The sequence below is a fragment of the Balaenoptera ricei genome, chromosome 9 (assembly GCF_028023285.1).
Source record: "Balaenoptera ricei isolate mBalRic1 chromosome 9, mBalRic1.hap2, whole genome shotgun sequence".
NCBI classification, from domain to species: domain Eukaryota; kingdom Metazoa; phylum Chordata; class Mammalia; order Artiodactyla; family Balaenopteridae; genus Balaenoptera; species Balaenoptera ricei.
Genome location: NC_082647.1, coordinates 93,636,771 through 93,651,047, shown reverse-complemented (window position 1 = coordinate 93,651,047; position 14,277 = coordinate 93,636,771). Strand labels below are relative to the sequence as shown.

Sequence of the window (14,277 nt, the reverse complement as noted above, 5' to 3'; positions counted from 1 at the left end):
GAGCTCTAAGTCCACTATTAATACTAACCGACACAAACAACATCCACGGGAGAAGAAGACATCAGACCGGGAGAGAATCAGAAAAGCCCTCTTGGAAAAGATGGCATGTGAGAGGCGCTTTGAAGGGTTAATGCCACTCCTGAGAGTGGAAATGACGTGAGAGAACATACAGGCTGGAAAAGCAGCAAAAGTCAGGTTTGACCTGAGTAGACAGAGGCCGGAATCATGCTGTGCTGCTTACTAGATGTAGGTCATTAAGCCTTTCCAGCCTCTGTTTCTTCATCCCTAAAGTGGAATCACCAGTACCTTTCCTGCAGGGCTGCTTTGAGAGCTACAGCTAGGTCTGTGAAGAACCTGGCACGTGGAACAACAACGTGACTAACACCAGACAGGTACTGAGGCCTTTCATTTACGCACAGGCTCACGTGATCCTCATATAACACCATGCGGTGGGAACTACCTGATCCCCATTTTATAAATGGGGAAACCAAGATTCACAGGAGCTAAGAAACCTGCCCCGGGAAATAGTAAGTGGCAGAGTTAATATTTGAACGCAGGCTGTGGGATTTTAGCCTAGCCTTTTAACCACAACGTTATCCTGCCTCAAGAACTGGTGTTAATGGAACAATACGAACAGAGGCCCAAAGGTGAGAAAGCATGGGGCACATTTAGGAAAGAGTACATGACCCAGCTGGGTTGGAACAGGTGTGCAAGAGGAACAGTGGAAGGTAAGACTGGAAAGGTTAATCTATTCAACAAAACCCCTTCGGCACGCCAGGCAAGGAGCTGGGTGTGCAGTGATGAGAAGAACAGGCATGACTGCTGCTCCCATCCACCTTCCAGTCTGACAGGGAGACTGACAACCAATTAATCACAAAATAAATATTCCTTTTTTTTAATATGACCAGTTCTATGAAGGGGAAGTACAGGGTGCTCTTAATACATGTGTCACGGGGTTGCGTGCTGAATGACAGCAAGGAATTTAGTATTTAGTAAACTCTGGGGAGGCACTGAAAGCTTTTGAGCAGGACTGTTAGAGGATTTGAGTTTTACTTTTGGAATATTAACATGGCAACAGGCAAAGAATGGACCAGAGTGACAGTTTGCTACCAGAGGAAAAAAGACCTGTTGGGAAGTGACTGCGGGAACCTGTCCAAGAGGGAACGAGGGCACTGAGAGTAAGAGGGAAGGAAGGGATCATAGGATCATGGCGACGGGTACTGGCTTGGAAACTGATTGGATGTGGATGGGGAATGACGAAGACTCGTTGCCTAACCTTAGAGGCTTACATGACAGAGACATGATGGCCAAAGAGAGCTGGGACTTGGATTCAGAGACGTCGTGGAGCTTTCTCTCTCTGAACATGTGAAACATGAGCAGTGGGAGACTGGAGTCCCATGTCCTGGCAACATCGAGGGTCAGATAAAGTTCAGACTCTGCCCTCAAGCAGATGTTAATGGGCTGACAATGGGATGAGTCTACTAACTGCTCTGATTCCAAAAAAAATTAGTGATTTTACTAGCTAATTAACAACATGAGATTTTTCAAATGGATTTGGACAGTCTTCTCAAGATTAAAAAAGTTATGAAATTATTTCTGAGGAAGAGTTTATAGGTTATTGATCCTACAGATTTTCTTGATTCAAAATTCCTCTCTAGCTCTGTGTCCATGTCCTAAAGATCCCTGATGACCCTTTATCCTCCATTCCCAGGGCACAGTCCCAAATTCAACAGCCCACTCCTGGCCTCTTCTCAGCGTGGCAGCTCTAAGCAACAGAGCAAACTGGCTAGAAGTAGGCATCAGTACCGCAAGAGAGACCTCTTCCAGCCATCTCTAGTCCTCATCCTCCAGGGCTCCCGGCCTCCTCCAGGCAGCAGAGAGAACACACGCCCCTTTTCAACTGTAAATGCTCCAGCTCTAAACTATGACTTCCCTTCTGTGGCCCTCATTCCCTTTTTTCTTTAAGTAACTCCGGTTACAAGTTTCTGACACTTGGAACTCAAACAGTTCTCACTAGTCCAGGGGGCCTGGAAAGCAAGCACATTTACATACATACACACAAAAATACCTGCATTTACACACACATGCCACCCCCCAACGTGATCCAGTGTCACTTCATATTCGGGAAACAAACATTTCTAAGAAAAGGAGAAAGAGAAACTGCTCTTCCTTACTTGACCCATGGACACCAGCCATTAAGTTCTTACTCATAATAATTCTCAATCACTATGGGTAACATTTTTCTATGTTTTCCCTCCTTATCCATCCCTGTGTAGAAATGCAGTGTTCTGTAGAAAGTTGATTTCTATGATCTCCCAGATATAATATTGTCCCCAGTGAGTCAGTGTCATTTGCTTATAAAAGGAGCTTGGAGATCCATGGTGAACAAATCTGAAACTGTCAACCCATTTCTCTACCAGGTCTTTTGTGTTAATGACAAACAATTAAGAATTTAAGCTAGAAAGCCATATATAATTTTCATGAAATCCCTTCACTCTTTCTAGAGGGCACCTCACAATTCATATTCCATTTAAAGCCATCCATTCTCCTCATGAGTGGTCACTTTCAGGTCCCTACAAAGTCACAAGAAACTCCTTTTGTGCCTCCACTACAAGCAGATCTTGTAAGATAAGGCATATGGATAGAGAAAGCGTGACGGATTCCAGACTGTACCAGATATATCACAGATGCAGAGAAGTTGAGATGTGCTGTGGGGATTTTCCGGGCCCATAAATAGCCAATGTTTCAATATCAACTAATTCAACTGAAATATAAAATTCAAGAGGCAGCACAGAATAGTAGCTAGAAGCATAGATTTTAGGGTCAGACTCCCTGGATTTGAGCACTGGCTCTGTCGCCTAATAGTTATGTGACTGTAGGCAAGTTACTTAACTTTTCTGTGCCTCAATTTCACCATCTATAAGATGGGAATAATATTAAGTGGAACCATTTGAAAGTGCCATCTTTGTTGGTCAAAAACTGGTTGGATATTAACAGTTTAATATGGTTCAATTTAAGCTCTTATCACTTAGCATCGTTATAAAAATTAAATGTGCTAATTTATGTAAAGTACTTACAACAGTACCTAGCACAAAATGGGGACCATATACATGTTGCCTTAAAATGCATGAACAACGGAACAAATTAATGACGGATGGATGGATGGATAGATGTATATGAATGAATTAAATAAAATTGGCTAGTATATATTATATAGTGATAGCTATCATAAAGCTTAAAACTCATCAGAACTTATACATAATAAGCATAAGGCAGGTAGTTTATAGCAAACAGGAGCTTATTTGTTTCTTATAATGAATATTGATTTATATGCACATTTTCCCAACTAGACTTTTGTTAATTTTTGGAATTGCTCTAGTTTCTAGCCCAGTACCTGGCATGAAATTGCTCAACAAATGTTTGTTGACTGAATGACAAATGACCAATAAATGAATGACTGCAGACACATGCGCCAAAGGTGTTTTGAGGCCTGATTTGGTCCTTTTTCAAAATCCTAAGGGAAATTTTTAGCTTCCAAGGAACATATAAGAATCAACTCAATTTCTGACACCCTGCCAGACCTACTTCCTTCTGAGTGTTAACTTTCTTGATCAGATAAACTAGGCCTGGAGACATCAGAGAAAGATCTCCCTGAATCAGCGCCACTGGTTTTTGAACCAGAAAGTTGCATGGGGACCAGCCTTGGCTCCTAAAGTGGGTGACAAGCTACTGTATAGTTTAATAATCAGAGGAGATCTGGTCGGCAGAGACCAACCTCAGGCCCATCCGTCACAGTGACACCAGACACACAATTTCTCAGACACAGGAGGCCTCATTCTTAAACTCATAATGCACCAAAGTCCAGAGACTATGTGAAGAAGAAAGAACAAGTTTATTACAACAAAAAACAAAAAAGCCAAGACTTACCAGGAGGCAGAGGTAAAAACAAACTGTTAGTAGCTTCCAAAATCCTGGTCATGATGTGGAAGACCGCAAATTCAGCAGCACTCGCCCGTCTATTGCTGGTCAAAGAAGAAAGGAGCACGTCAGCCAAGCAGCTCATCTGCAAAACCCCATCTGCATGTAAGCAGTAGCTCTGAGTGCCACATCCAGATGGAATTCATGCTAACTGTGAAAGGCTATGCCCCACAGAAAGGTTCACAGATGTGATGATGACCATCGGCCTAATGCCTAGAATCTAACCAGACGGTAGGCACATTAATGATAAACTGCATTAACTTAAATTCCCCTTCTTGGCAGTACTGAGCTCATGTGCCCCTCCCTCCTCATCAGCCAGATGCCAAGGAAAGAGGACAGGTGAAGTAACAGGGGCATAACTTTAAATGTTGAGTTCAGAACTAAGATGGATGGTGTAAGGGCTGGTGAGAGTTACTTTCAACTGGTAAGTTTCAAAAAGGCTTTGCTACTACAGGCAGCAATCAGAGTTGTTTTAGCTCTTTGTACACCATGATAAAATAGAGCAAGAAATACTTGCGTACAGGTGGAGAACCCAGGGATGAAGATTATGTTTCCTCCAACTGGCTTCCAGTATTTGGCAAATGAGATCCAGCTAGAGGGTAAAGACAGTCTGTTAACCTCTGTTCATACCCTTTCCCCTACAAGCTATCCTTCCATAGCTCTGACAGGCATGTTCGGGCAGCTGGCATTCACGCTGTGCCCGGACACAGAACCAGCCTTTCTGAGGTCAATTCTCAAGCACTGGAATCCCAAATGGAAAGACTGAAAATGTGCAGCCGCGTCTAACAGAGCACCCTCTGTCACTGCGGGCAGTGCCCCAGCTGAGCTTCCCCACCGCTAACCGGCCCCATCGCTCACAAACACAGGCCCTCAATCACAGGCCCTTATCCATCAGTGAAGGTCAAGTGCAACAGAGTTCGCCCTAGGCCTGTTATGTGGCAAGGGTGACATAGCTGACAGCTGACAGAGGAAAGGCGGTTCTGAATAGAATGGAGGTCCTGGGCATGGGCTGCGGAGCAAAACTAGTTCCAAGTCCAGGTTCTGCATTTTACTCGTTTGCCAGCAACAGGGCAATCTCCGAGGAGCCGTTATCAGGACCACAAATCCATGCATTGCACGTGTAGGCAAAGGACAGGGGGCAAAATTAGGAAGAGTTTCCGTATGAGCACAGACAGACACTATTTATTCTCAATGACATAGATTCTCAGTTTCTCTTTGGCTGAAATCAGGTAAGATAACACATAAAAGCAATATAATCAGGTTTTGCAGCAACTTCCTCGGATTTATTTTCTAAAGGCTGCCCAGCCGCTCTCCTGGGAGGGGACGGGGAGACTCAGCTGTTTGCTGCTGGGCAGGGTGGGCAGCTTTGGCATCAATCAGTGACTGCTGAGTTGGAAAGGCAGGGGCAACGAGTTTTCTGAGACCTCATCACTACCATTTCTGGTCCTATTGGTTCTAGGAGCTGTTAGCACAAACTAGTGTTATGGGGATTCTTTTATGTGATTAACTATAGGGAAGAATGATGCTTGAAGAAAAACCTTAACACTCTGGAAGATGAAATTTAAAGTCAACAGAAAGAAAGATGGTAGGTGATGTGTTAAATAACTGTGTGTTATGAAAGGACAAAGAAAGTAGGTTAGTATCAACATGGGGAAGATCAGTAACACATTCATAAAGTGAGCCCCTTGGTATCGTTCAACTGCAAAGAATTATTATTTAACAAAGTTTCAGTGCCCTGCTTGTAAACATTAGTATATGCAAATACCAACCTCTCCTAATATACTAAAACTCTGAAAGTCAAACCTTACCATAGAAATCAAATATATGATTTAAAAACAGATACTAATGACTGCAATAAAGGCAGAAAAGTTTTTTTTTTTTAAAGGTTTGCATTTTTTTTTTTAATTTATTTATTTATGGCTGTGTTGGGTCTTCGTTTCTGTGCAAGGGCTTTCTCTAGTTGTGGCAAGCGGGGGCCACTCTTCATCGCGGTGCGCGGGCCTCTCACTGTCGCAGCCTCTCTTGTTGCGGAGCATAGGCTCCAGACGCGCAGGCTCAGTAATTATGGCTCACGGGCCCAGTTGCTCCGCGGCATGTGGGATCTTCCCAGACCAGGGCTCGAACCCGTGTCCCCTGCATTGGCAGGCAGACTCTCAACCACTGCGCCACCAGGGAAGCCCCAGAAAACTTTTTTTAAAAAAATATTCCGCAACTTTATTCAGACTAATTAACTATGAACCGTCTCTATGGCCATATGACCAACAAAGGATTTGAGTGAGTTACTTCCATGCATGCACTTTACTATAGAAATAAATCAATGGGTGGCACTTGGGAGCATTTTGGGGAGTTGTTTTAATTCAACAAACACTCATAAACAAGTGCTATCCAAGAGCTCACGCTCCATTCACAGAGCCATTCTGCCATTGCCCAGTTTTCCAAAATAGAAGATTTCTTTCTGTATTTCTTTTTCGTTTGTTTTTATTTTTTTAAATTTGTTTTAATTGAAGTATAGTTGATTTACAATGCTGTGCCAATCTCTGCTGTACAGCAAAGTGACTCAGTTCTACACATATAGACACTTCTTTTAATATTCTTTTCCATTATTGAATATAGTTCCCTGTAAGGCAGAAAAATTTAAAAATTAAACATGAAATTAAATCAGGGCCATATCTAATAAATTTAACTAATCTTCCAGAATTCAATGCAAAAATATTTGTTCACATTTACACACTGGTCCTATGCAAACCTGGAGAAATGGAGTGTTGGAGTGTTCTTTCTCTTTCTGTATATTTAAATACTTTAAAAATTTTATCCATCTTATTATTTCCAGGTTCTAAGTAGGGTGAGGTCTCAACTCCATATGCGTTTTGAAAGACTCAAGACAGCCTCAAATTTCAATCCAGCTGCATCACTCCTATTTACACATGGACCGGTGTTATTAATTTGGATCACACAATTTCAGTGAATGGCTACCAGGTAAATGGGATGCCAATCTCATCAGCAGACTCTATAACGTGGTAAGTATTTATACAACTGGGCTGGAATCTTACCTAATTGGGCTATTGGAGCTAAGTAAGAATTGAAGTTCAAGTTCTCTCATGTTTGCAGAAACCTCCATGTACATAAATCACTACCTATGGTTTAATAAGGAGCTAGAAGATGACAAGATGACATGAACATTTGGCAACCATGCTGAATTCATCACTGTTCCAGGCGCCCATGAGCATATAACCACTACTGCAAGGGAGTGCAATAAGCCACTTCCAGAGCCACATTCTCTTTGTTTTTTGGTTCTTTTCCCCCTTTCTTCAATCTACAGCACCATATATACAGGTTTGAGGATGGGAGAGCTCCAAAAAACCTAATATGAAAAACCTACTGAACCACATACTGAGAACTATACACCCAGAGACCAAGCGGTTGAGGGGGGCGGTGGGTTGGGTGGAGAAGATAAAGCAAAACCAACCAGTTTTGAAACGTAGTCCAGAACCATCTGTTCAATTTTCTTCTTTTCTACACCCTGTAGATGTCTCAAAAGATGGTCTTTTAGCTCAGACACCATCTGAAAACAGAATATAGATTAGATAAGTCACAACCTACCCACTCACACCTGCAACTGGTTTGAATTCTATTCATTTATTAACACTTCCTATCAATATGAAAGATATTGGACCTGAAGATCCCACTAGCAGAAATGCATAACCCACAATATTCCTTTGATGGGCATAAATCAGGGGGCACCACCATTTTCCTCCAGAGGAATGACTTATGATTCACCCAAAGTCCAGTGAACAGCTGAGAGCCAGGCTCCCAGCCCTGTTGAGAATTCTCCAAAGAAGCCAGTGGAAGTCACTAGCTTAGCAGTCAAAGGCTTTGGGATCTACCAAAGGATTGAAGTCTACTGCTCCTGGCTCTGGAGAGCTAACAGGAACAACTCTAAACATGGAATGACTATGCTAATGGGGGTGGCAGGAAGGGACAGGTTTTGGGTGTTTGCAAGGACAGAGGCTGGAGTAAAAGGAAATGCACCAGGTACCTCTCTCTGCACAATGGTTAAGACATTCCACGCAGCTCCCTGACATGTAAAGGTATGGATGTATTTAGCCTAGTGCCTCCAAATGGGCTTGTTTCTATAGCCACACTCTTCTAACCATCCCTGGGGCTCCCCAATCAGTGTGGCATTCCCAGCCCTCCTCACTTTTTGCTTTTCTCTCCCTTTCTTCCTTTTTTTCTCGCTTTTGCCTAAATGGCCTGCTCAGCTACAGACCCTCTTGGCTAGAGAAATCTTTGCATCAATAAACACCATGGGAATTGTGCAACTGACAACACAAGTATGTATATCTTCTATTTTAGCAGATTTACATTTATGACAGACACCCTGGGTAAACCTTAGCCCGTGGCATCCTGGGCCAAGACAGAGTGGTATATTATTTCAATTCAGTCTCCGGCATGTGCTAAATGATTAGGCTTTAAAAAAAAATTATTTTTTTTTCTGTGTAAGTTATAATGCATATTTTTGTGCATTTTCAAGTTTTCTATAATAAGCATAAAGATGAAAATTTAAATTGTTCATAATCCTACCATCTACATTAACATTTTGGTTTTTTTATTTTCCTTTTTTCCAGTGTGCACACTCATTCTAATATTTTACAATCTGCTTTTTCTCACATAATAATTTATGTCATTAAATATTCTTTATCACACTAGTTGTAATGGCGGCACAGTGTCCAATTTTATGAAAATACTATAATTGAATTATTTATTCCCTTCTTATACATATGCAATATTTCCTTTACTATTGTTACAAATACCACCAAAAAATCCTTACACAAAATTTGCTTGCCATATCCTCGATTATTTTGTCAGGCTAAATTCCTAGAAATGGAATTCATTGGGTCCCTACTTAAGGTTATAGAGACACTGCTAAAATGGCTTCCACTGTGGTTATATTAATTTCCATTTCCATCTCATGAGGCTGTCAAATTCCCTGTACCCTGAACTTTCCTAGTATGATTTTTAAATTTTTGTCAATTTGATAGACAAAAAAAAAGACAAACAAATAAAAACATTTATTCTGTTTGTCATTTGATTACAGCAATGTTAAGCATTCTCTTTCTTACCCTGCCCCAAGTCAAGATCTCTTGGCCTAAATTAACTTTTGAAAATTCACTGGTCACAGCTTTTGTCCATTTCCCTTCCAGTGTGTTGTTACTGATTTATAAACATTACATGCCAAATGTTATTCTTTTATCACATATGTGGCAAATACTTTTTTCTAAACGCATTGCCTTTCTGTTGTTCTCTTCTAAGTTTTCAGTCAATCTTCTCCTGTAGGTTTATGTTCAATAATACACTTAAAAGGCTTTCTCAGTATTTTTTAACTGTCCACTTATTTTATTCAAATTCTTTCACACAGTTTAAATTTTTTATATTAGATTCCTTAACCTGATATTTCTGTTGGTTTATGATATAAAGTGGCGGTATTTGGGGTGGGAAGAATCTAACTTAATTGTCTTTTCCAAATAGTCAGGTATTGATTGATTGAAGATTATTTCTTTCCACATTGATTTTTAAATGCCTCATTTTTATCATACATCAAATATCCAAATTTAAACTAGAGCCTCCTGTCTATCTTTGTATCAGCACCATATTGTTCCAATTATTGTAGATCAACAACACATTTAGATATCTCGTAACACCAGTCCCATTCCTCTTTATTTTGTCAAGTGAGTCAGTCAACTGTCAGAGAAATTTCACTGGCTTTTTGTTTATAACTTTACTAAAGCTAGATGCTAAGGATTTGGAAATAATATACTGTTTTTCGTTGTCTTTTTTAACTGGTTAATCCTAATCAAAAAGAAAATAAATATAGCATCACCAGCTTACTAATTTGCAGCATTATTTTTTTACTTTTTTATTTTATTATTTTCCCAGTTGATTATTTTGTTTGTTGCATTAGACAATCATAGCGTCTTCTTTTACTTTTGTTTCTTATTGCATTGGCTAGAATTTCTAAAACAACATAAAATTTTAATGAAAATAGCAAGGATACTTAACTTCTTTCTGATGTTAATAGGAATGCCTCCAATGTGACATGAAGAAGGATGCTGGCTACTAGTATTAGACTATACTTTGTTTAAAATTCCAGGAGTGGAATTTTACTTTTATCAACTTTTAGCACCTATAGAATCTTTTTTTTCCTCTTTGACTTAGTGGTGTGATGAATTACATTAATATATTTTCTAACATTAAGGCTTCCTAGAAAGAAGCCCATGTGGCTGTGTTGTATTTTCAAATAGAGCAATGGGAAGTATTTTAATTACGCTTGTAGTATCTGTATTCATAAGCATAAGTAGTCACTGTCGGATTCTGGTTTTAAGGTTATGCTGGCTTTTTAAAGTGATTAAGAAGCGTCCCATCTTTTTTTCAAAAATACTTTACATGAGAATGATCTGGTCCTTAAAAGTCTGAAAGCACAAACTCATTAAATAACTTGGGGCCTTTTTTGGAGATAATCTTTGATATTTTTTCCAAATTATTTTATGGTTTTTATGCTTTCAGGCTTTCTATCTCTTCTTGGTTCAAGTTTGGTCATTACTAGTTGCCACGGAAACTTTGTTTAACTAGAATTTTTAAGTGTATGAATATGTATTTACACATATTTTTCTCATATTTTTAAACTAGCTATATTTAAGGTAATAGATTATCCCATTCCTAAGCCTGCACAGTATTAAAAATATTTTATTAGACTTTTCAAATGTTTAATAGTTTTTTTTTAAGATTTTGGATTTATTTGCCAATTCTGCTCTTCAATTAATTTATTTTGATTTATACCTCTTTGGTCTTCCTAGTGGTAGGACCTCTTGAGAAAGAATACTTTATTCCGTTGTATTTTAAACCCAAATACAAATGCTACAGAGACACTGCTGTTCCCTATTTTAAAAACTCTCAGTGCTATGCATTTCCCTATGGTGTTTTATAATTATACATTTATTGGGGTGACTGATTAATTTGTGTCTCTCTCACAAGACTACAAATACCAAGAGGGCAGAAATTATATATGTGTTCCTCACCACTGAACACACAGGGCCTACAGTGAGTGACTGGCAACAACCCTGTGTTGAAAGAGTGAATGAAAAACAAGAACAGAATGAGAAGTACAATCTAGCCCTTTCCGCTTTCCTTGGAGCCCACTGTTCACCAGCACTGAACATCCCACAGACCACTTACCAGCCCCATAAGCAGCCGCTGGTGGTTGTCTTCCTCCTGGAAGAGGGGTGTTAATCTTGGCTCTGAAATTAAACAGAGCAACAGTCAAGCAGGGTGGTTTTCGGGAATGGGCTAGAAGGAGGAGGCCTCAGCCTGGGTTTCCCTTCTCTGAGTCACTGGGAAAACATAACACTTCCCTGATGGGATGAAAATTTTTCATTCAATGTGACCTAGTCCTACACGCTGCAGCTTACCACTTAGTGATATGCAGAGAGAGAGAGCTGTGAACCAGAGAGGCAGAGACTGGGAAAGAAAGAAAGAAAACAAGGAATACGTTCCCAACACCAATATACTCTGACTTTGATTTCTCTTCAGTGTGAAAACTCACCACTAAGATTCTCTGCTTCATAGGAGATTGAACGGCTTGGGCCCTCTCTAAACCCTAAGGGAGGGGCAAACCCAGGGATGGGGACTTAGTGGAAGGGTCGCATGACTCCCGTCTTTCTGACTCCCAACTTGTAGTTTATAGAGTTACTGAGGTGAGGAGACCAGTCAGTTACTGCGGTAAATAAGAATAATTGGCACAAGTTACGGGACTGAAAAGGTAGCTAACTGAGGTGGAAAAGTGGCATGTAAGGTTAAACCAAATGGCACTTTCTCCACCTTGATCTGCACCGCACCAGCAAGACTGCAGGGACAGGAGAACGCTGTCTCTAGGAAGATCTCTGCCCTAACGCCCGCTAACGGCACCTTCATGCCCCATCTTCCTCTCCCAGAACCTGAGTCACAGAGCCCGTCAACAGGCGGAACTGCCCTGGTCAGGGGGCTGAGGACTCCTCGTGGGAGGGCACGGATGCCTCTTGACCCCTTGAGATAAATCCTAACTGGATCCTACACAGCCTTCACGGTGAACAATTCAAAACTAGAGCCCAGTAGTTTTCATGGCTGTTTCGAACTTCACAAGGAATGTTCCATCTCTGACAGTGACATTTTTCCTAGGAAACTAGCACAACCAAAGCACATGAGAGGAAGGGGCAAGTTCCCTGAAGGTCACCAAGTGAGAACGACTAGTAACGGGCTGCAAACAGGCCTGAAGTACAAGAACAGGAGTTCTACCCAGTCGTGGGAGCAGAGGACACACAGAAACCTCAGCCAGACCGGCAACGCTTCCCACGGTGCAAATCCCCTAGCAACGCAAGGAGGGGAGCCTGCGTGCACATTCACACCCCTGGCGGACTGCCTCTGCCTGGTGCTGGTGGCAGAGCCCTGGCTTCAGGCCTAGATGGCCTGGTTCCCGGGGCTACTCAGTGACTTCACAGCTCATGCGGGCTGCGCGCACAGCTGCAGGATGTGCGGCAACGCATCATATAAAATAATGTCCGTTAGGGTCACCCAACATATACCTAAACATCCAAGCCCATAAAACAGTAGTGGGACATAAAAACAACAGCGCCTTTTTTAACGGAGGCTGACCTTTATGAAGTGTGGAAGAGTTCCACAGACAAAATCACAAAAAAGCCTGTATTGAATATGCTCAGCATTCTCTCCCCCCAGTTTCCCCTGGCTAAGTTCCCCTTCTTTGTCAAGACTTAACTCGGACATCACCCCCCATGGGAAGCCTTTACAACCTTTGTCCCCACTCCTGACCTAGCCCCTCACCCCCTGCACCCTGCAGCTGCATAATGCCTGTCCCCTGGTTTAGAGACTATGTGTTAGCATTTCTTCCTCACACACTAAAGATAAAGCAGCCATCTCAGGTATCCCACGCACCAAGCGAGGGACTGGGCACTGTAAACACGACTCCGTTGACTCTCATTTTCTTCTCACGCTTGCCCTGAGGAGGACAACACACAAAATGGGTAAATGGCTTGCCTAAGAGCACACGGTGGCCAAGCTGGAGTTTAAGCCCAGTTCTGTCCGCCTCTAAGCCCATGCTCTCCCCCCATAACCACACTGCTTGTCTAGAGGCCCCTCGTCTTTGTGCCCCTATGACCTAGCCCAGTGAGTGCCCAAGTGCTAACCAAAATGAAAGGAGCATACAAGTCAAAGATCCTTGTATGATCAGACAGCTGGAGAGAAAGCAGCTCTCAGCCAAGGGAACTACACCCTGGGAGTACAGCCAGAGGGCATGTTAATTCGATCAGTTCTATGGGGAAACAGAAGGAAAACCAACAGTCAGGGATTCCTCGGCAAGAGCGGCTGTCCCCGAAGGACCTGGTGTCAAGAGAGACATGGAAGGAGCTGGGTGGCCACTCTGATGGGAAAATAGTAAAGGGTGCTGCCTTCGCAGCACTAGTAGAAGTGATTTTTCCCTGCCAACCCACAGTGGGTGGAAGAATGGTATTACAAACAAAACACTGACTGAAATCCAGAATGCTTTATTACAGGTCTTTTCTTACCCAAATTCCTTGCTTCTAGGTTAGAAATCACCCTACAAAGAAATTAGTCAATGTTATTCACACAGGAAGCATTATTTAAAAAAAAAAACAACGAAAGCCACAACACCATACAAAGATACCCTCCTTTAAAAACTCATAAAACCACTGCAGAAACTGTTCTCAGGCTGCTGAAAACCTCAAAAACTTTAATCAACTTGGCAAAAGCCACATTAGGCAATTATAAAATCTCAAAACTCTTTAGTACAAACAATGACAATAATTTAGAACAATTACAGCTCTCAGTCGTTGGAAATAAGGGGAACAGAAAATAGAACAGGGGTTGGAATGGGGCCTATGCTTATAGCACTCCGAGATGACTCATCTACCCAGAAAATATGCTTTCAAAATAAGAGCAAGCTCACCAGCCCACTTACACTTGTTTAAAATCAACCTAATGTTTGTACCCCTCTGAAGTGCTCAACTAATAAGTGTTTTCTTTACCACTTATTCCTTCTAAGTCATCCATCCCCAGGATGCAAATCTAAAAGGTTTAACATATAAATAAATTTTTCCCACTAGAAACTCTAGCTCCAAACTCCAGAATAGGGCTCAGGTGGCAGCATTCATAAGCTGACAGCATCATCTTGCTGAGGATACACAACAAAAGTAAGCTACTTCCCTGAAAGATAGCCAAGAAAGTAATTGCAAAATA

The 14,277-nt window shown here is 41.5% G+C and overlaps 1 protein-coding gene across 5 annotated transcripts in view; it reads right to left on the bottom strand.

Moving 5' to 3' along the window:
* Window positions 1–14,277, bottom strand: part of GSAP (gamma-secretase activating protein) — a 94,178-nt gene that overhangs the window by 6,580 nt on the left and 73,321 nt on the right. For all 5 annotated transcript variants that reach the window (XM_059934103.1, XM_059934100.1, XM_059934101.1 and 2 more), the window contains 5 exons: window positions 13,587–13,618; window positions 11,209–11,270; window positions 7,445–7,540; window positions 4,500–4,570; window positions 3,928–4,022 (listed from right to left, as the gene is read on the bottom strand). In XM_059934103.1, coding sequence (XP_059790086.1) covers window positions 3,928–4,022; window positions 4,500–4,570; window positions 7,445–7,540; window positions 11,209–11,270; window positions 13,587–13,618 — 356 coding nt within the window. The remainder of the gene's footprint in view (window positions 1–3,927; window positions 4,023–4,499; window positions 4,571–7,444; window positions 7,541–11,208; window positions 11,271–13,586; window positions 13,619–14,277) is intronic.